At 49.4% G+C, this 22,894-nt stretch overlaps 1 protein-coding gene across 3 annotated transcripts in view; it reads right to left on the bottom strand.

Annotated features, from left to right (window-relative positions):
• Window positions 1–2,038: 2,038 nt before the first annotated feature.
• Window positions 2,039–22,894, bottom strand: part of LOC144487039 (X-ray repair cross-complementing protein 6-like) — a 69,175-nt gene continuing 48,319 nt past the window's right edge. For 2 of the 3 annotated variants that reach the window (XM_078205082.1, XM_078205085.1), the window contains exons 9-14: window positions 21,150–21,318; window positions 16,852–16,998; window positions 12,984–13,145; window positions 9,497–9,626; window positions 9,021–9,121; window positions 2,039–3,360 (exon numbers count right to left, since the gene is read on the bottom strand). In XM_078205082.1, coding sequence (XP_078061208.1) covers window positions 3,158–3,360; window positions 9,021–9,121; window positions 9,497–9,626; window positions 12,984–13,145; window positions 16,852–16,998; window positions 21,150–21,318 — 912 coding nt within the window. In that variant the 3' untranslated portion in view covers window positions 2,039–3,157. The remainder of the gene's footprint in view (window positions 3,361–9,020; window positions 9,122–9,496; window positions 9,627–12,983; window positions 13,146–16,851; window positions 16,999–21,149; window positions 21,319–22,894) is intronic. The other variant, XM_078205083.1, reaches the window with a different exon arrangement.

The following is a 22,894-nucleotide window of genomic DNA, read 5'->3' as shown; positions in this document are numbered from 1 at the left end:
CCATGAAAAGCAGTCCAGGTTTTTGTGTGTGCTGTTGTCCAAAGCTAAAACAGGGGCACATAAACCTGTGTCAATTACTGCCCATCTTATTTAACATCCTTGATGCTTAATAAATCTCCATTTTTCTACAATTTGTCCCCTGCTGTTAACATCTTTGTCGCACTCAAAGTTCCTTACAGCAGTGGGTATGAATCATAGAAACCCTACAATGCAGAAGGAGGCCATTTGGCCCATTGAGTCAACCACAATCCCATCCAGGCCCTATCCCCGTAACCCCATGTATTTACCCTAGCCAATCCCCCTTAACTAAGGGACAATTTAGCATGGCCAATCCACCTAACCCGCAGACCTTTGGACTGTGGGAGGAAATCCACGCAGACATGGTGAGAATGTGCAAACTCCACACAGTAACCCTGGCTGGGAATTGAACCCGGGTCCCTGGCGCTGTGGGGCAGCAGTGCCAACCAGTGTGCCACTGGGTGACTGTGTTTGAATCATAGATCTCGATACTGCCCTGAAACCAGACAATGGTCAGAATTGATGTTCCATTGGGGGAATGGCACCATTGACAATGCAGCATCCGCCTGGTATCGCCCTGCAGTGCCAGCCTAATGTGCCCAAACCCTGGAGCAGGGTTCTGTCAGCAGACTCCAGTCCCAAAGTGAGAGTGCGATAAATTAATACTGGCTGAGCCTGGAGAGAATCACCCCCTCCCTCAGATATGCCTGATAAATGCCAGGATGGCACAGTGGTTGGCACTGCTGCCTCACAACGCCAGGGACCTGAGTTTGATTCCTGGCTTGGGTCATTGTCTGTGTGGAGTTTGCACATTCTCCCCGTGTCTGCGTGGGCTTCCTCCGGGTGCTCCGGTTTCCTCCCACACTCCAAAGATGCATGGGGTAGGTGGATTGGCCGTGCTAAATTGCCCCTTAGTGTCAGGGGGACTAGCAGGGTAAATATGTGGGGTTATGGTGATAGGACCTGGGTGGGATTGTTGTCGGTGCAGACTCGATGGGCCGAATGGCCTCCTTCTGCACTGTAGGGATTCTATGATTCTCATGATAATGGAGCTTCAGAATCACACTGGGCGGAGTTTGCCCCTCACTGTCGTGACACTGAATCCAGCTGCCGCTGGGTAATCCCAATTTCCCAACAATAGCCGTATCAGAAAAACAGAAACAGATTCTCAAATATTTTACTTCAACAAAACAGTGAATTATTTTAACTTCTCGATATTATGAAGTCCTGACCCGTACACAACTGCTTCTTTAAACAGTTATCTTAGAAACATATCAATGGAAGATTTCCTCCTGGGAGCCATACTCGTTGCTCGGGTATAATCACCAGCGGCTGCATGTCTTGTCCTCAATATAGGAGGTGAACATCATTACTATGGAACTAGAAGGAGGAAGCTGCAGGGGTGCTGCGAGGGAGCTGCAGTGGTGCTGCGAGGGAGCTGCAGTGGTGCTGCGAGGGAGCTGCAGTGGTGCTGAGAGGGAGCTGCAGGCAGTGCCGTGAGGGAGCTGCAGGGGTGCTGCGAGGGAGCTGCAGTGGTGCTGCGAGGGAGTTGCAGTGATGCTGTGAAGCAGCTGCGATGGGGCTCTGAGAGTGATGCTGTGGAACTCAAGGCAACTATGATGGAGCTCTGAGGAAGCTACAAAAAGATGTTTAGAGTCTGGTTCAATTAAACACTGAGTGAGCAATGGTGGTGGTCTGGAGATGGTGATGTGGAATCTCAGGACTCTGAGGTCCGAGAGAGGAAGTAAATAAGAAAGGGTGGGATTTTACAGACTCACTCGTCCTGAAACCGTAAAATCCCACCCGAGGTCAACGCACCTTTTCGCGTTCCGCCCCTCGCCCGCTCCGATTCCCGTGCCGGGCGGAACGGGAAAATTCTGGCCATAGAGTTTCGAGAAGAAAAACACACAGGAGCGGCAACAAAACAGGCAGGAAGTACCCAAAAAAAATAATCCCCAGTAAACTCTTTAATCTTGTCACTTATATAAAAATACAGACAGCCAAAATCAGGATTGGAGGTTGGTTAGCGTGCGAGGGAAATGCGAGAAGAGATGGTTTGTATTTAATTTGAACTTTTCACCTCAGAGCAACCCTAACTGCCTTCACCCAGAACAGGCTCGAGGGGCTGAATGGCCTGCCTCTGTTTCCAGCGAGAGATTACTGATCTGATACGGTAACTGTTCCCATCAAAGCGAGGTCCCAAAACCTCGTTATTACTTTGTACCGTTGTTAAAAGAAATCATAGAATCCCTTCAGGGCAGAAAGAGGCCATTCGGCCCATCGAGTCTGCACTGACTACAATCCCACCCAAGCCCTATCCCCGTTACCCCACATATTTACCCTGCTAATCCCCCTGACACTAAGGCGCTATTTAGTATGGCCAATCCACCCAGCCCGCACATGGATCTTGCATGTTTAGGTTAACCTTTGCAGCTCCGTGCTGCCTATTTCTCTCTCCACTCACTAGAACTACAAGTGTAAAGAGCGCAGCCAAGGGTCAGTATACTACCCTTGGGCGGTGCCAGCTGGTTGTTAACAGGTACCTTTCTGCCATAACCAAGTCCGGGGCTTCCTCACCAACCCCCCGGTAAAAATAACAGGGAGGAAAATAATATTCAGACGTGGCAGTGACTTTCCCAGGACTGGGTTTTGTTGGAGGTGAGTAGGTTACAGGTGGCCTGTAAAACACAAAGTATAAAATAAACTTGTGACAAATTCAACAGGTACAAAAATATCCCGGGGGCAGATTTCTGAGTTCCTTGTCAGCGAGGTGGCCTGTATATCCTGGAGGCCTCGGAAGGAGAGCCTGGGCTCTCCTCATTACGCAGATGGTCGGAATCACGGAGTCAGAGCAAGTCCTGGTTCTGTTATATTTGGATCAGAGCTGATTTGGATACTGGCTGCTCGCTGCGGTGGGGGTGGGGGTTGGGGGGGGGGATGTTGGGGGCGGGGTGGGAGGGGGGGCGGTTGGGGGGGGGCGGTCACAGTTTGAAGGTTCCTGTGATGTTTTGATTCATTTGGGAAGGCCAGTTGGGTCTTTTCCCCAGCTAAACCCGACAGTCTCCGCTGCTCGTACACGACCCGCAGCCCCCGCCCTCCCCCCGCTCCCCCCCAGGCCATGGCCTGAATTCCACCGCGGTCAGTTCTCAGCGAAGTGACCGGTGATGGCGTCGATCAGCTCCTGCTTCTTGCTGCCCCTCAGCCCGTACTGTTTACAGACCTCCTTGAGCACCGGCACGGTCAGCTTGCCCAGCGTCCCGCTCCGCAGGTACTGCCTGACCTCCTCCTTCCCCAGCGACACCTCCACGTTTGGCTTCTTCTCGGCTCCCCCGGCTGCGTCGCCTGATCACAGAGAACAGCAGTTCATTCTTCAGACAGTCACCGTGACAAATCTCCGAAGTACCGAAGACAAACAATGGCCCCACTCTTGAATATTCGGCTAATAAGAAACAGCACCGTGCAATTCCACTTCAGTTAATTATGGCTCGGGTCACTGTCTGTGTGGAGTCTGCATGTTCTCCCCGTGTCTGCGTGGGTTTCCTCCGGGTGCTCCGGTTTCCTCCCACAGTCCGAAAGACATGCTGGTTAGGATGCATTGGCCGTGCTAAATTCTCCCTCAGTGTACCTGAACAGGCGCCGGAGTGTGGCAACTAGGGGAATTTCACAGTAACTTCATTGCGGTGTCAATGTAAGTCTTACTTGCGACACTAATAAATAAACTTTACTTTTAAATTTACTTTACACCTGTTCATTGTTTATAATTTGGAATTACATTTGGAATATTGTGTGCAGTTCTGGTCACCTCACTATAAGAAGGATGTGGAAGCGCTGGAAAGAGTGCAGAGGAGATTTACCAGGATGCTGCCTGGTTTGGAGGGTAGGTCTTATGAGGAAAGGTTGAGGGAGCTAGGGCTGTTCTCTCTGGAGCGGAGGAGGCTGAGGGGAGACTTAATAGAGGTTTATAAAATGATGAAGGGGATAGATAGAGTGAACGTTCAAAGACTATTTCCTCGGGTGGATGGAGCTATTATAAGGGGGCATAACTATAGGGTTCATGGTGGGAGATATAGGAAGGATGTCTGAGGTAGGTTCTTTACTCAGAGAGTGGTTGGGGTGTGGAATGGACTGCCTGCAGTGATAGTGGGGTCAGACACTTTAGGAACATTTCAGCGGTTATTGGATAGGCACATGGAGCACACCAGGATGATCGGGAGTGGGATAGCTTGATCTTGGTTTCAGATAAAGCTCGGCACAACATCGTGGGCCGAAGGGCCTGTTCTGTGCTGTACTGTTCTATGTTCTATAAGGGACAGTAAAACAATAATCATTCTGGAGGAGCGGGCATCGCTAGCATTTATTGCCCTTCTTTAGTTGCCATGAATAGGGCAGTTTTGTGTGGGACTTGCCAAGTTAATTCAGAGAACGTTCAGCTGTCAGCCTCATTGGGACTGGAATCACCAGGAGGACAGGCTGGTAAAGACAGCAAGTTTAAAGTTTATTTATTAGTCACAAGTGGGCTTACATTAACACTGCAATGAAGTTACTGTGAAAATCCCCCAGTCACCACACTCTGGCGCCTGTTCGGGTAACACTGAGGGAGAATTTAGCACGGCCAATGCACCCTAACCAGCACGTCTTTCGGGATGGTGGGAGGAAACCGGAGCACCCGGAGGAAACCCACACAGACACGGGGAGAAACGTGCAGACTCTGCACAGAGAGTGACCCAAGTCGGGAATCGAACCCGGGTCCCTGGCGCTGTGAGGCAGCAGTGCTAACCACTGTGCCGCCGTGCCACCCCCTTCCATAATAGACATGAGCTCGGTCGTTGGATTTTTCTGACAATCTGACAGGTTTTGGGGTCACCTTTATCGGGAGCTACTTGATATTGATCAAGTTTTTAAAAAACAAACACTCGCTTAGAATTCTCAGACAGTCATGGTGGGCATTTGAACCCACATTTTCCCTCTGGATTTGAATACCACTGCAAAAACAGAGGCGTGCTGTCAAAGCTTTTCATCTTGCACTCATCAGGACAGACACAAGAATGCCAAATTTCAAAGGGAGTAACAATTTATACTCCACGAAAAAAAGGGTGCTGATTGGTCAGCATATCGATTTTGATTGGTTGAGGTATTGCCATGGTGGGTGCGCCAGGGAACTATTGACCCCCCCTCCCCATGCTTCCATTTAATTAAAAAAGGCAGTGCCTGGACATGTTCCTTTTGCCTGTAGAGGACAGGTCCCTCCATATGAATACACGTAATTTCTAGCAGGCGTAAATGGGCCACATTGCGAGCCCGACTGATAATCTTTAATTGCTGCTCTTTGAAATTTGATATTCTTGCATCTGTCCTGTATAATAAAACAGCTATTTGTTCCCTGGATTATCTACAGTGGTCCACCCCAGAACCCTGAGGCCGAAAGCAGTCAACAGAATTGTTTGGAAACTCTGAGGAGCAAGTTGGGTACCTACCAGCCACCAGAACAAGGAGCTGAACCTCCACAGTTGTGTGATGTTAAATAAAGGTTGGAAGGTTGCTTTGCCAAAAATCAATGGGCAGGATCCCCATAAAACCTTTCCTCAGGAAATAACTAACAGGGAGGAACGATAAAGTGAATTCTGGAGGGCTGTGGCATACCTCACGGGCTGGTTTCTACAGAAGTGAATGCACCTTCAATATTCTTGCCACGTAAAGGGGAATTCTTGGGCAGGGAGCACAAAGATGAACTGAGTTCACAGGCATGAGGAATGATAAACTGCGGTGTTGAGTTAATAGTGCTTGCTTTGTTTAACTCTAAAATACAATAAAGTTTGTTTTTATTTGAAAAAGTTGAAATCTAGTGACGTAGTTCTGTCAGGTAATTATGGTCAGTTAATTCTCTATAAATGTTCCTAACAGGGTTGTAATAAATTACAGCGGCCACTACACTTCACTGACTGTAGTGTTTTACAATGTCCTGAGGAAAGGCACTAAAGAAACGCAATTCTTTGTTTCTTTTGGCGACCAGCTGGTTCAGTTCTGAGAGAATTGAGCAGAGATTTCCGTGTCTGTGTGGCTCACTTGTATCCCACGCGGCGCATTTACTGACACAACGTTTAATTTGCTCCCCTTGCCGCAGTACTCACTGAGCTTCCTCTTCTGTTGGCTCTTTTCACCTAGGTTATAGCCCGGGGGATAAACCAGCTCCAGGCCCCTATTACGCTCCTCTATCAAAGTCATTTATTTGCACCTCTCCAGCTTCCTCTCTCCCCCCCAGCTTCTCACCCCACGTTCACTCCAGCCCCCCCCCCCCCCCCCCCCCCCCCCCCCCCCCCACCCACTGCCACGGCTCTCCCTCTCCAACCCCCCTTCTCCACCTCTCTACCTTTCCTCCTCCCCCCCAGCACCCATCTCCCCTCTGGCTCCCCTTCTCCCCCCGGTTCCCCCTCTCTGCCCCCCAGCTCCCCCTCTCTGCCCCCCAGCTCTCCCTCTCTGCCCCCCAGCTCCCCCTCTCTGCCCCCCAGCTCCCCCTCTCTGCCCCCCAGCTCCCCTTCTCTGCCCCCCAGCTCCCCCTCTCTGCCCCCCAGCTCCCCCTCTCTGCCCCCCAGCTCCCCATCTCTGCCCCCCAGCTCCCCCTCTCTGCCCCCCAGCTCCCCCTCTCTGCCCCCCAGCTCCCCCTCTCTGCCCCCCCAGCTCAGAATCACAGAATCCTCTTCGGCCCACCAAATCTGCACTGATGCATGAAATGCCCTGACCTGCCCACCTAATCCCATTTACCAGCACTTGGCCCATAGCCCTGAATGTTATGACGTGCCAAGTACTCATCCAGGTACTTTTTAAAGGATGTGAGGCATCCCGCCTCCACCACCCCCCCAGGCAGCGCATTCCAGACCCTCACCACCCTCTGGGGAAAAAACCTTTTCCTCAAATCCCCCCTAAACCTCCCACCCCTCACTTTTAACTTGTGTCCCCTCGTAACTGACCCTTCAACTCAGGGCAACAGCTGCTCCCTATCCACCCTGTCCATGTCCCTCATAATCTTGAACACCTCAATCAAGTCGCCCCTCAGTCTTCTCCGCTCCAGAGAAAACAACGCAAGCCAATCCAACCTCTCTTCATAACTTAAACACTCCGTCCCAGGCAGCATCCTGGTGAATCTCCTCTGCACCCCCTCCAGTGCGATCACATCCTTCCTATAATGTGGTGACCAGAACTGCACACAGTGCTCCAGCTGTGACCTCACCAAAGTTCTATACAACTCCATCATGACCTCTCTGCTTTGTGATCTATACCCCGATTGATAAAGGCGAGTGTGCCATATGCCTTTTTCACCACCCTATTAACCTGCCTTTCCGCCTTCAGAGATCTATGGACAAACACGCCAAGGTCCCTTTGTTCTTCGGAACTTCCCAGTGTCAGACCTTTCACAGTATACTTCCACCCTCTCCCCACCCCCAATTCTCCCTCCCCCCAAGCTCCCCCTCTCTCCCCCAGCTCCCCCTTTCTCCCCCCAGCTCCCCCTCTCCCCCCAGCTCCCCCTCTCTCCCCCCAGCTCCCCTCTCTCCCCCCAGCTCCCCTCTTCCCCCAGCTCCCCCTCTTTCCCTTCTCTCCCCCCCAGCTCCCCCTCGCCCCCCAGCTCCCCCTCTCTCCCCCCCAGCTCCCCCTCTCCCCCCAGCTCCCCTCTCTCCCCCCCAGCTCCCCCTCTCCCCCCAGCTCCTCTCTCTCCCCTCAGCTCCCCTCTCTCCCCCCCAGCTCCCCTCTCTCCCCCGCAGCTCCCCCTCAGCTCCCCCTCTTCCCCCCCAGCTCCCCCTCGTCCCCCCCAGCTCCCCCTCTTCCCCCCCAGCTTCCCCTCACCCGCAGCTCCCTCTCTCTCCCCAGCTCCCCCTCAGCTCCCCTACTCCCCCCAGCTGCCCTTCTCCAACACCCCCAGCTCCCCCTCCCCGCCAGCTCTCCCTTTCCCCGCCAGCTCCCCCTCCCTCCCGCCAGCTGCCCCTCCCTCCCCCCAGCTCCCCCTCTCTCCCCACTATCTGCTCCTTTCCCCAGCTCTGTCCCCTCTCCCCCCAGCTCTGCCCCCCCTCCCCTGAGCTCTGTCCCCTCTCCCCCCTGCTCTGCCTCCTCTTCCCCTGAGCTCTGCACCCCTCCCATCCCACCCCGTCCGAGCTCGCTCTTATTAACAGTGGAGGAATAATACATTAGCTGGTCTTTTTCCTTCAGCAAGTTTATTCTACATACAGCTCAGTACAGATACAAGCTCCTCTGATTCCCCCACAGTATCTGTTCCCCCTGTGTCCATTTATACTCTTTCAGAGGTTGAGTCAATAACCATCGCCTGTCTTTAATAAGGCAATTACTGTAATTGCCACAGTATGCATTTGCTGATACACTGACTCTCCTCTCTGCATCCCCCAGCTCCCCCACCCTAACCCCCCCCCACTTTGCCATATTTCTCCCCTCTTCATGCCCCCAGCAACCCCTCTCTGCCCCCCAGGGGGCATTACAACTGGATTCAACAATTACCCAATATTCATACCTGCCCCGGGGCCCTGAATCCAATGGGAAATATTCCCGATATACTGCTCTGTTACAGACTACGTGTGAAAGCTGGGCTTTTTTAGTCTTTACAATCACTATCTTTTCATAATCACTATCATTCCTTATCATAATCAAGGATCCCACACACCTCGGACATTCTCTCTTCCACCTTCTTCTGTCGGGGAAAAGGTCTGAGGTCACGTACCAACCGACTCAAGAACAGCTTCTTCCCTGCTGCTGTCAGACTTTTGAACGGACCGACCTCGCATTAAGTTGATCTTTCTCGACACCCGAGCTATGACTGTAACACTACATTCTGCACTCTCTCCTTTCCTTCTCTATGAACGGTATGCCTTGTCTGTATAGTGCGCAAGAAACAATACTTTTCACTGTATGTTAATACATGTGACAATAATAAATCAAATCAAATCAAATTAATTCCTTTTGCTGCTGGGCAGTGGGTACGAGCTGTACAGCAGGATACTCACGTGTCAAATCTTCAACTTCTTCCGGTTCCTTCAAATCGAGGGCCAGTGCCTCCAGATTACGGAAATGCCGCTGAAGAACCGGATTCTCAAAGCTCTCAGGCCTAATCCAGAGGGATAGAAATGGTCACCATTTTATTTTAAGGAGAATTTGCAGAAATTTCCTGTTCATCTGCACTGGGGAAATCTTAGAAATCCTACAGTGCAGGAGGAGGCCATTCAGCCCATCGAGTCTGCACCGACAACAATCCCACCCCAGGTCCTATCCCCGTAACCCAATGTATTTACCCCGCTAGTCCCTCTAATCTACACATCTGGGTCACTGAGGGGCAATTTAGCACGGCCAATCCCGCACACCTTTCAGACTGTGGGAGGAACCCGGAGGAAACCCATGCAGACACGGGGAGAACGTGCAGACTCTCCGCACAGACAGTGATCCTCTAATGGCGCAGAAAGTATCGCTGGAACCTCTGACTGACCTGTATTTAAACCGGAGCTTCTGCACCACTGATTTCATCTTCTCGATCTGATCCTCGCTGGCCACTCGCTTCTCCGTAAAGCCGATCTTCCTGACATCGTCGGCGTAAGGCAAATAAATCAGGTGGAATCCTGATGGGAAAACGACGGAAAGGTTTTGTTTGTACCAGGAATCGGTGAGCATTTCACACGTCCACTCTGCCCGACTCAGGAGTTGCGTTTGATGGGATGACCTGGGATGAACATTCGCGTTTTTGCAGAAATCAGGTCAAAGCTACGACTAGTAAAGTTTTAAAGTTTCAAAGTTTATTTTATTAGTGTCACAAGTAGGTTTACATTAACACTGCAATGAAGTTACTGTGTAAATCCCCGAGTCGCCACACTCCTGTTCGGGTACACTGAGGGAGAATTTAGCACGGCCAATCCACCCTAACCCACACGTCTTTCAGACTGTGGGAGGAAACCGGAGCACCCGGAGGAAACCCACGCAGACACGGGGAGAACGTGCAGACTCCACACAGACAGTGACCCAAGCTGGAAATTGACCCAGGTCCCTGGGTGCGTGTGTGAGTGGTGATTGCAGCTCCGTGGGGTGGATTCTTTGCGTACTTTAATGCTTTTCAGACGTGACAGAAAACTGCGGTCCCCACATCCCACGGAGGTGGATGTTAACGACCCTGTTTTGAAGAGCAGCGGGGAGTTTTCCCTGGTGTCTCGGCCAGTATTCATCCCTCAATCAACATCGCTTAAAAAACTCTGCCTATCGTCAGGTTACTGTTCCCAGGGAGGAAACCACAAGTGAAGACCCACGTCTAAAATCACTGCACTGCCAATGTAATGCAGGGCTACAGCGATGGTAAATGATTCATTGAATTACACTGCATAGAATCCATTCAGCCCATCATAAGACCATAAGACCATAAGACATAGGAGCGGAAGTAAGGCCATTCGGCCCATCGAGTCCACTCCACCATTCAATCATGGTTGATTTCAACTCCATTTACCCGCTCTCTCCCCATAGCCCTTAATTCCTCGAGAAATCAAGAATTTATCAATTTCTGTCTTGAAGACGCTCAACGTCTCGGCCTCCACAGCCCTCTGTGGCAATGAATTCCACAGACCCACCACTCTCTGGCTGAAGAAATTTCTCCTCATCTCTGTTCTAAAGTGACTCCCTTTTATTCTAAGGCTGTGCCCCCGCGTCCTAGTCTCCCCTGTTAATGGAAACAACTTCCCTACGTCCATCCTATCTAAGCCGTTCATTATCTTGTAAGTTTCTATCAGATCTCCCCTCAACCTCCTAAACTCCAATGAATATAATCCCACGATCCTCAGACGTTCATCGTATGTCAGGCCTACCATTCCTGGGATCATCCGTGTGAATCTCCGCTGGACCCGCTCCAGTGCCAGTATGTCCTTCCTGAGGTGTGGGGCCCAAAATTGCTTACAGTACTCCAAATGGGGCCTAACCAGTGCTTTATAAAGCCTCAGAAGTACATCCCTGCTTTTGTATTCCAAGCCTCTTGAGATAAATGACAACATTACATTTGCTTTCTTAATTACGGACTCAACCTGCAAGTTTACCTTTAGAGAATCCTGGACTAGGACTCCCAAGTCCCTTTGCACTTTAGCATTATGAATTTTGTCACCGTTTAGAAAATAGTCCATGCCTCTATTCTTTTTTCCAAAGTGCACGACCTCGCACTTGCCCACGTTGAATTTCATCAGCCACTTCTTGGACCACTCTCCTAAACTGTCTAAATCTTTCTGCAGCCTCCCCACCTCCTCAATACTACCTGCCCCTCCACCTATCTTTGTATCATCGGCAAACTTGGCCAGAATGCCCCCAGTCCTGTCATCTAGATCGTTAATATATAATGGCTATACTGGCTCTTTGAAAGAGCTTATCCAATGCGTCTCAAGAGCCTTCTCTTTCCCCCAGCCCTGCAATCTTTTCTCCTTTATAGATTGGATCAATTTCCTCTCAGCAGTTATTATGTAATCTTCAATTTTCATCCACCCACTGTAACATGTATCCGCTGTAACTCTGAACTATAAAAATCTGAAGTTAGTTCATCTGAGTCCAAGCCCAGGCTGTGGTGCTATCTTTCTCTTACGTTGATCTTTCTCTACACCCCGAGCTGTGACTGTAACACTACATTCTGCACTCTCTCCTTTCCTTCTCTATGAACGGTATGTTTTGTCTGCATAGCACGCAAGAAACAATACTTTTTACTGTATACTAATAAACGTGACAATAATAAATCAAATCAAATATCTGGTTTCAGTTCCTCTCTGCATTGGAGCTGCACACAATCAGCCAGGCTCCACTGTGTGCATATATGTGTGTGTACGTGCGGTGCGCGCGTGTACGTGTGGTGTGCGTGCATACGTGTGGTGTGCGCGTGTACGTGCGGTGCGCGCGTGTACGTGTGGTGCGCGCGCGTACGTGCGGTGCGCGCGCATACATGCGGTGTGCGCGCGTACGTGTGGTGTGCGCGTGTACGTGCGGTGCGGGCGCGTATGTGCGTTGAGCGCGCGTACGTGCGGTGCGCGCGCGTACGTGTGGTGCGCGCGCGTACGTGTGGTGCGTACGTGTGGTGCGTGCGTGTACGTGTGGTGCGTGCGTGTACGTGTAGTGCGTGCGTACGTGTGGTGCGTGCGTGTACGTGTGGTGCGTGCGTACGTGTGGTGCGTGCGTCTACGTGTGTACATGTGGTGCGTGCATGTACATGTGGTGTCTGTGTACATGTGGTGCGTGTGTGTACCTGAGATGTGTGTAAATGTGTGCTATGTGTGTACGTGTGGTGTGTGTACGTGTGGTGTGTGTACGTGTGGTGTGTGTGCACATGTGGTGTGTGTATACACGTGGTATGTGGTGTGTGTGTGTGTGTGTGTGTGGGGAAGGTGAGTGGGGGTAGGATAGGCAACAGCTACGATGCCCTCCATAGACAAATAGTGTGTGAATAATTATCATATGTGGCCACGCAGAACAAAGAACAATACAGCACAGGAACAGGCCCTTCGGCCCTCCAAGCCCGTGCCGCTCCCTGGTCCAAACTAGACCATTCTTTTGTATCCCTCCATTCCCACTCCGTTCATCTGGCTATCTAGATAAGTCTTAAATGTTCCCAGTGTGTCCGCCTCCACCACCTTGCCTGGCAGCGCATTCCAGGCCCCCACCACCCTCTGTGTAAAATATGTCCTTCTGACATCTGTGTTAAACCTCCCCCCCTTCACCTTGAAACTATGACCCCTCGTGAACGTCACCGTCGACCTGGGGAAAAGCTTCCCACCGTTCACCCTATCTATGCCTTTCATAATTTTATACACCTCTATTAAGTCTCCCCTCATCCTCCGTCTTTCCAGGGAGAAAAGGTGCCGGAGATTCTGTGGCACTGGTGTGACCATAACTCAGTCAGAAAGGAGAGACAAATCAAGTGTACTCACCCAGTCAGTGAGCAATCCGAGAGAGACAGTGTCACTGACCTGGAGGGATGGTCTGCACTTTCTGATCATCCAGCGCCTCCTCCTGTGGGACCAACGCCACAAATCGGGGTGCGGTGTTCCTCCGGGGAGTGTAGCGGCAAACAGCATACACGTCCTTCTCCAGGCACTTGGTGAGCAGTGCGCTGAATAAAGTGGTGCTTCCTGTTGGGAATGTGAAACATAAACACAGCTCAGAACAATAAGCACCTGGCACCAGGGCTGGCCCAAAGGCTGCTGGAAAGGACCAGGGGGGCTGACCTCTCTGAGCTGCTTAGCAAGTGGTGACGATAAAGTCAAATTGTTACTTCATCCCCTATAACACGATAGAATTCTTCATCAAGGTGGACAGTGAGGGAGTTGATTTTGAGACTAGGGTCCTGAATCTTAATAAAGGAAACTACGATGAATATGAGGCACAAGTTGGCTTTGATAGATTGGGAAATGTTATTTAAGGGGACGATGGTGGATCGGCAACGGCAAACATTCAAAGAATGATTATTTAATCCAGTCTGGCACAAAAATAAAACTGGAAAGGTGGCCAAACCAAGGCTTACAAGGGAAATTAGAGATAGTTAAAGGTCCAAGGGAGAGGCATACAAATGATCCAGAAAAACTATAGACCTGAGGATTGGGACAGTTTATAATTCAGCAAAGGGACTAATTAATAAGGGGAAAATGGAGTACGAGAGTAAGCTTGCGGGGAACATAAACTTTGACCGTAAAAGTTTCGAAACATAGAATCCCTACAGTACAGAAAGAGGCCATTCGGCCCATCGAGTCTGCACCGACCACAATCCCACCCAGGCCCTACCCCCATATCCCTACATATATACCCACTTATCCCTCTAACCGACACATCTCAGGACACTAAGGGGCAATTTTTAGCATGGCCAATCAACCTAACCCGCACATCTTTGGACTGTGGGAGGAAACCGGAGCACCCGGAGGAAACCCACGCAGATACGAGGAGAATGTGCAGACTCCACACAGACAGTGACCCAAGCCGGGAATCAAATCCAGGCCCCTGGAGCTGTGAAGCAGCAGTGTTAACCACTGTGCTACCGTGCCATCCAACTTCTATTAGGTGTGTGAGGTGAAAAAGATTGTTAACGGCAAACTAGGTCCTTTACAGTCAGAAACAGGGGAATTTATAATGTGGAACAAAGAAATGGCTGACCAGCTAAATACATACTCTGGTTCTGTCTTCACAAAGGAGGACACAAATAACGTACCAGAAAAGTTGGGGAACACAGGGTCCAGGGAGAGGGAGGAACTGAAGGAAATTAATATTAGTAGAGAAATGGTGTTGGGGAAATTGAGATTGAAGGCTGATAAATCCCCAGGGCCCGATAATCTACACCCCGGAGTACTTAAGGAAATGGTCTGAGAAATAGTGGGTATATTGGTATTCATCTTCCAAGGTTCTATAGCCTTTGGGACAGTTCCTATGGATTGGAGGGTAGCTAATGTAACCCCACTATTTAAAAAGGGAGGCAGAGAGAGAACAGGGAATTATAGACCAGTCAGCCTGACGTCGGTAGTGGGGGAGGATTTAATAGCAGAGCACTTGGTAAACAGCGGCTGGACAGGACAGAGTCAGATGGATTTACACGAGGGGAATCATGCTTGACAAATCTACTGGAATTCTTCAAGGATGTAACTAGTAGAGTTGATGAGGGGCAGCCAGTGGATGTGGTTTATTTGGACTTTCAGATAAGGTCCCACATAAGAGATCAGTGTGTAAAATTAAAGTGCATGGGATTGGGTAGTGTATTGAGATGGATAGAAAACTGGTTGGCAGGCAGGAAACAAAGAGTAGGAAATAAACAAGGTCTTTTTCCAAATGGCAGGCAGTGATTAGTGGGGTACCGCTGGGATCAGTGCTGGGGCCCCAGCTATTCACTACATATAAATTAATGATTTAGACAAGAGAACAAAATGTAATATCTCCAAATCTGCAGATCTAAAAAGGAAAGATAGGAAAGGTAGGATTCGAGAGCCGTGGATAACCAGGGAAATTGAGGATCTGATTAAAATGAAAAGGGAGGCGTACGTTAAGTCCAGGCAACTGAAAACAGATGGAGCTCTGGAGGAATACAGAGAGAGTAGGAAAGAACTCAAACGGGGAGTTAGAAGGGCAAAAAGAGGTCACGAGATGTTCTTGGCAGGCAGGATTAAGGAGAATCCTAAGGCATTCTATTCATACGTTAGGAACAAAAGAGTTGTCAGGGAGAAAATCGGACCACTCAGGGACAAAGGAGGGGAATTATGCTTAGAACCCAAGGGAATAGGGGAGATCCTAAATGAATACTTTGCATCGGTATTCACGAAGGAGAGGGGCGTGTTAACCGGGAGTGTCTCGGAGGGAGGTGTTGACCCGTTAGAGAAAATCTCCATTACAAGAGAGGAAGTGTTAGGTTTTTTAGGGAACATTAAAACTGACAAAGCCCCAGGGCCTGATGGCATCTATCCTCGACTGCTCAGGGAGACGAGAGATGAAATTGCTGGGCCTCTGATGGAAATCTTTGTCGCTTCTTTGGACACGGGTGAGGTCCCTGAGGATTGGAGGATAGTGAATGTCGTCCCGTTGTTTAAGAAGGGTAGCAGGGATAACCCAGGAAATTATAGGCCGGTGAGCTTGACGTCCGTGGTAGGGAAGTTGTTGGAGAGGATTCTTAGAGACAGGATGTATGTGCATTTAGAACGGAACAATCTCATTCGTGACAGACAGCATGGTTTTGTAAGAGGGAGGTCGTGCCTTACAAATTTGGTGGAGTTTTTTGAGGAAGTGACAAAAACGGTTGATGAAGGAAGGGCCGTGGATGTCGTCTATATGGATTTCAGTAAGGCATTTGACAAAGTCCCACATGGCAGGTTGGTTAAGAAGGTTAAGGCTCATGGGATACAAGGAGAAGTGGCTAGATGGGTGGAGAACTGGCTTGGCCATAGGAGACAGAGGGTAGTGGTCGAAGGGTCTTTTTCTGGCTGGAGGTCTGTGACCAGTGGTGTTCCGCAGGGCTCTGTACTGGGACCTCTGCTATTTGTGATATATATAAATGATTTGGAAGAAGGTGTAACTGGTGTAATCAGCAGGTTTGCGGATGACACGAAGATGGCTGGACTTGCAGATAGCGAAGAGCATTGTCGGGCAATACAGCAGGATATAGATAGGCTGGAAAATTGGGCGGAGAGGTGGCAGATGGAGTTTAATCCGGATGAATGCGAAGTGATGCATTTTGGAAGAAATAATGTAGGGAGGAGTTATACAATAAATGGCAGAGTCATCAGGAGTATAGAAACACAGAGGGACCTAGGTGTGCAAGTCCACAAATCCTTGAAGGTAGCAACACAGGTGGAGAAGGTGGTGAAGAAGGCATATGGTATGCTTGCCTTTATAGGACGGGGTAGAGAGTATAAAAGCTGGAGTCTGATGATGCAGCTGTATAGAACGCTGGTTAGGCCACATTTGGAGTACTGCGTCCAGTTCTGGTCGCCGCACTACCAGAAGGACGTGGAGGCGTTAGAGAGAGTGCAGAGAAGGTTTACCAGGATGTTGCCTGGTATGGAGGGTCTTAGCTATGAGGAGAGATTGGGTAGACTGGGGTTGTACTCCTTGGAAAGACGGAGAATGAGGGGAGATCTAATAGAGGTGTACAAGATTATGAAGGGTATAGATAGGGTGAACAGTGGGAAGCTTTTTCCCAGGTCGGAGGTGACGATCACAAGGGGTCACGGGCTCAAGCTGAGAGGGGCGAAGTATAACTCGGATATCAGAGGGACGTTTTTTACACAGAGGGTGGTGGGGGCCTGGAATGCGCTGCCAAGTAGGGTGGTGGAGGCAGGCACGCTGACATCGTTTAAGACTTACCTGGATAGTCACATGAGCAGCCTGGGAATGGAGGGATACAAACGATTGGTCTAGTTGGACCAAGGAGCGGCGCAGGCTTGGAGGGCCGAAGGGCCTGTTTCCTGTGCTGTACTGTTCTTTGTTCATTATGACACAAAGCTGGGTGAGCTGTGAGGAAGATGGAGAGATGCTTCAGTGTGATGTCAACAAGTTGAGTGAGTGGGCAAATGAACAGCAGATGCAGTATGATTTGGAGAAATGTGAGGTTACAAAGAACAAAGAACAATACAGCACAGGAACAGGCCCTTCGGCCCTCCAAGCCCGTGCCGCTCCCTGGTCCAAACTAGACCATTCTTTTGTATCCCTCCATTCCCACTCCGTTCATATGGCTGTCTAGATAAGTCTTAAACGTTCCCAGTGTGTCCGCCTCCACCACCTTGCCTGGCAGCGCATTCCAGGCCCCCACCACCCTCTGTGTAAAATATGTCCGTCTGATATCCGTGTTAAACCTCCCCCCCTTCACCTTGAACCTATGACCCCTCGTGAACGTCACCACCGACCTGGGGAAAAGCTTCCCACCGTTCACCCTATCTATGCCTTTCATAATTTTATACACCTCTATTAAGTCTCCCCTCATCCTCCGTCTTTCCAGGGAGAACAACCCCAGTTTACCCAATCTCTCCTCATAACTAAGCCCCTCCATACCAGGTAACATCCTGGTAAACCTCCTCTGTACTCTCTCCAAAGCCTCCATGTCCTTCTGGTAGTGTGGCGACCAGAACTGGACGCAGTATTCCAGATGCGGTCGAACCAACGTTCTATACATCTGCAACATCAGACCCCAACTTTTATACTCTATGCCCCGTCCTATAAAGGCAAGCATGCCATGTGCCTTCTTCACCACCTTCTCCACCTGTGACGTCACTTTCAAGGATCTGTGGACTTGCACACCCAGGTCCCTCTGCGTATCTACACCCTTTATGGTTCTGCCATTTATCATATAGCTCCTCCCTACATTATTTCTACCAAAATGCATCACTTCGCATTCATCAGGATTGAACTCCATCTGCCATTTCTTTGCCCAAATTTCCAGCCTATCTATATCCTTCTGTAGCTTCTGACAATGCTCCTCACTATCTGCAAGTCCTGCCAATTTTGTGTCGTCCGCAAACTTACTGATCACCCCAGTTACACCTTCTTCCAGATCGTTTATATAAATCACAAACAGCAGAGGTCCCAATACAGAGCCCTGCGGAACACCACTAGTCACAGGCCTCCAGCCGGAAAAAGACCCTTCCACTACCACCCTCTGTCTTCTGTGACCAAGCCAGTTCTCCAGCCATCTCGCCACCTCCCGCTTTATCCCATGAGATCCAACCTTTTTCACCAGCCTACCATGAGGGACTTTGTCAAACGCTTTACTAAAGTCCATATAGACGACATCCACTGCCCTTCCCTCGTCAACCATTTTGGTCACTTCTTCAAAAAACTCCACCAGGTTAGTGAGGCATGACCTCCCTCTCACAAAACCATGCTGACTATCGTTAATGAGTTTATTCCTTTCTAAATGCGCATACATCCTATCTCTAAGAATCTTCTCCAACAACTTCCCCACCACGGACGTCAAGCTCACCGGCCTATAATTACCCGGGTTATCCTTCCTACCCTTCTTAAATAACGGGACCACATTAGCTATCCTCCAATCCTCTGGGACCTCACCTGCGTCCAGTGACGAGACAAAGATTTGCGTCAGAGGCCCAGCGATTTCATCTCTCGTCTCCCTGAGCAGCCTTGGATAGATTCCATCAGGCCCTGGGGATTTGTCAGTCTTTAAATTCTCTAACAAACCTAACACTTCCTCCTTTGTAATGGAGATTTTCTCCAACGGTTCAACACTCCCCTCCGAGACACTCCCAGTCAACACATCCCTCTCCTTTGTGAATACTGATGCAAAGTATTCATTTAGGATCTCCCCTACTTCTTTGGGTTCCAAGCATAATTCCCCACTTTTGTCCCTGAGAGGTCCGATTTTTTCCCTGACAACACTTTGGTTATCCACTTTGGTAGCAAAAACGGAAGGCAGATTACTATCTGAAAGGCCATAAATTAGGAAAAAGGAATGTGAAATGAGACCTGGGTGTCCTCATGCACCAGTCGCTGAAGTTAAGCATGCAGGTGCAGCAGGCGGTGAAAAAGGCAAATGGAATGTTGGCCTTCATAGCGAGAGGATTAGAGTACGGGGCAGGGGTGTCTGGTTGCATATATATGGGGCCTTGGTGGGACCACACCTGGAATATTGTGTGCAGCTTTTGTCTCCTTATCTGAGGAAGGACGTTCTTGCTGTAGAGCGGAGGTTTACCAGGCTGATTCCTTGGATGGCGGGACTGACTCCCAAGGTGAGATTGAGTCGGTTAGGATTATATTCACCAGAGTTCAGAAGAATGAGGCGGGGGGAATCTCATAGAAACCCGTGTCAGCATGGGTTTCCTCCGGGTGCTCCGGTTTCCTCCATAATCTGAAAGACGTGCTGGTTAGGTGCATTGGCCATGCTAAATTCTCCCTCGGTGTACCCAAACAGGCGCCAGGGTGTGGCAACTCAGGGATTTTCACAGTAACTTCATTGCAGTGTTAATGTAATTGTGACACAAATAAATAAACTTGAAATTCTAACAAGACGAGACAATGTAAATGCAGGAAGGATGTTCCCCAATGGCGGGGGGGTTGGGGCGGCGTACAGAACCAGGGATCACAATTTAAGAATACAGGCTAAACCATTTAGGACAGAGATGAGGAAAAATGTCTTCACCCAGAGAGTGGTGAATGTGTGGAATTTGCTACCACAGAAAGTAATTGAGGCCAAAATATTGAATGTATTCAAGAAGCAGTTAGATATAGCACTTGGTTGGGGCGAAGAGGATCAAAAGATATGGGGGAGAAGATGGGAACAGAATATCGAGTTGGATGATCAGCCATGATCATAATGAATGATGGAGCAGACTCGAAGGGCTGAATGGCCTCCTCCTGCTCCTATTTTCTATGTTTCTAACCAGGGTAATAGGATTCAGCACCTGACTCCTCGATTCAAAATGTGAGAAATCTTTGGCGTGATCTATGATCCAGAGCAGTGGAGAGAACACATTAACGCCATTCAGTATGTAACCGCATGCTGTAATGAGAGGAAGTGGACCAGGTACAATGAGCTCAAATTCATCTTCTCATCTCTTAAGATATAATAATGCTCAGGTAGCATCAAACAATCAGTGATACAGCTCCCAAGGATAGGGGATACTCTTCAGGGTATTCTAGGCTAGTGGTATTCTATACAGGGTATTTTGGGGTAGTGGTATTCTCTACAGGGTATTCTAGGGTAGAGGTATTCTATTCAGGGTATTCTAGGGCAGGGGCATTCTATACAGGGTATTCTAGGGTAGCGGTATTCTATACCGGGTATTCTAGACGGGGTATTCTAGGGTAGAGGTATTCTCTACGGGGTATTCTAGGGTAGAGGTATTCTATATGGGGTATTTTAGGATAGAGGTATTTTATATGGGGTATTCTAGGGTAGAGGTATTCTCTACGAGGTATTCTGGGGTAGAGGGATTCTATTCAGGGTATTTAGGATAGAGGTATTCTATACATGGTATTCTAGGATAGAGGTATTCTATTCAGGGTATTTTAGGATAGAAGTATTCTATACGGGATATTCTAGGGTAGAGGAATTCTATACGGGGTATTCTAGGATAGAGGGATTCTATACGGGGTATTCTAGGATAGAGGGATTCTATATGGGGTATTCTAGGACAGAGGTATTCTATACGGGGTATTCTAGGGTAGAGGTATTCTATATGGGGTATTCCAGGATAGAGATATTCTAGACAAGGTATTTAGGGTAGAGGGATTCTAGACAGGGTATTCTAGGAGAGAGGGATTCGAGAGTAGGGGTATTCTATACAGGGTATTTTAGGATAGTGGTATTCTATACAGGGTATTCTAGGGTAGAGGGATTCTAGAGGAGGGGTATTCTATCCGATAACATATTTGCATCTGCTCGATATTACGGCTGCATTGTAAATATATAAAATGTCACTCTCTCTCTCTCCAGTAGGATTCCTTCATGCTGGAACATTAGCTCCTAACGTTTTAACACTTCTCGCTGCCACTGCAGGGTTTCCCATCATTATCTGCATGAATCTGTCTTGTGAACCATCAGCTAACTGAGGAGAAGGGGGATGAAGTTTGGACCCTGTGCTCTATAAATACCCTGGGTAGAGCCATGCCCACTTGGCCAAAGGGCAGCAGTAACAGCGGCTGAGGGTTACCTGTTATCAGCATCTCATCTGGGTAAATGAACTGTGGGGGTCTGATGTGGTGGTGCTTCTTTAAGAGTGACAATGGCTTGAAACCAATGAGAACCAAGCCTGGGCCATCAAATCTCTTCAATTCCTCGGTTTCCTCTTTCTCCAGAACAATCTGCCTCTGTCCATAAACCTGGGAACCAAAAAGAACAAGAACAGGCTTAAATTATATGAAAGAGCAACATCTTTCGAGGTACTCACCCGCTGACCCTCCCAAAGCCTGTCCACCATCTACAAGGCACAAGTCAGGAGTGATAGAGTACTCTCCACTTGCAGCTCCAGCAACACTCATGAAGCTTGACACCATCCAGGACAAAACAGCCCGCTTGACTGGCACTCCTTCTACAAGCATTCACTTCCTCCACCACGGACACATTGGCTGCCGTGTGTACCATCGATAAGATGCACTGCAGGAACTGACCAAGGTTCCTTCAATAGCTCCTTCCAAACCCACAACTACTTCCATCTAGAAGGGCCAGGGCAGCAGGTACCTGGGAACACCATCACCGACAAGTTCCCCTCCAAGCCACTCACTATCCTGACTTGGAAATATATTGGCTGTTCCTTCACGGTCGCTGGGTCAAAATCCCTGAACTCCCTCCCTAACAGCACAGTGGGTGTACCTACACCACATGCACTGTAGCGTTTCAAGAAGGAAGCTCACCACCACCTTCTCAAGGGCAACTCGGGATGGGCAATCATAGAATCCCTGCAGTGCAGAAGGAGACCATTCAGTCCATTGAGTTTGTACCGACCACAATCCCACCCAGCCCCTATCCCTGTAGCCCCATGTATCTATCCTGATAGTGCCCCTGACACTAAGGAGCAATTTATCATGGCCAATCAACCTAACCCGCACATCTTTGGAGTGTGGGAGGAAACCGGAGCACCCGGAGGAAACCCACGCAGACACGGGGAGAACGTGCAGATTCCACACAGACAGTGACCCAAGCCGGGAATCGAACTCACATCCCTGGCGCTGTGAGGCACCAGTGCTAACCACCATGCCGCCCTAACGGTCCTCTTCTGGATTAGGTCACACTGTGTGTTATGAGCGATCACCGTCATGAGTAACACAGCCTCTGTGTTATTTTGTTAAAGAACACAGAGGCTCAAGCACGCTCTGTTCATTAGGCTGGACATATTTTGTGGAATAATCCATCAATATAGATGGTCATGTAACCACATCAAGCAGATAAACTCAATGAAGTGAAAGCAAAATACTATGGACGCTGGAAATCTGAAATAAAAACAGAGAATGCTGGAAAAGCTCAGCAGGTGCACGGAGAGAGAAGCAGAGTTAACATTTCGGGTCCGTATGCCTCTTCTTCAAAGAGCTAATCCAGTGAAGGTCTGACTGAAAAATGGAAAGTTAATCTCGGTATAAAAAGAGCAAAGGGATGGAAGCCTCTTCCCACTGGCTGTCTGGATTACGATGGTACAAAATATTCAGGACATTGGAAGAAGGGTGATGCGTATCCCAGAAACGGGACGGCACGGTGACACAGTGGTTCGCACTGCTGCTTCACAGCGCCAGGGACGCGAGTTCGATTCCCGGCTTGGGTCACTGTCTGTGTGGAGTCTCTGCACGTTCTCCCCCGTGTCTGCGTGGGTTTCCTCCGGCCCTTCCAGTTTCCTTCCACAGTCCGAAAGACGTGCTGGTTAGGGTGCATTGGCCGTGCTAAATTCTCCCTAAGTGTTACCCGAAC

Source organism: Mustelus asterias, unplaced genomic scaffold (assembly GCF_964213995.1).
Source record: "Mustelus asterias unplaced genomic scaffold, sMusAst1.hap1.1 HAP1_SCAFFOLD_559, whole genome shotgun sequence".
In the NCBI taxonomy this organism is placed as follows: Eukaryota; Metazoa; Chordata; class Chondrichthyes; order Carcharhiniformes; family Triakidae; genus Mustelus; species Mustelus asterias.
The sequence above is the reverse complement of the archived record's forward strand: the minus strand, read 5'-3'. Positions and strand labels throughout refer to the sequence as shown.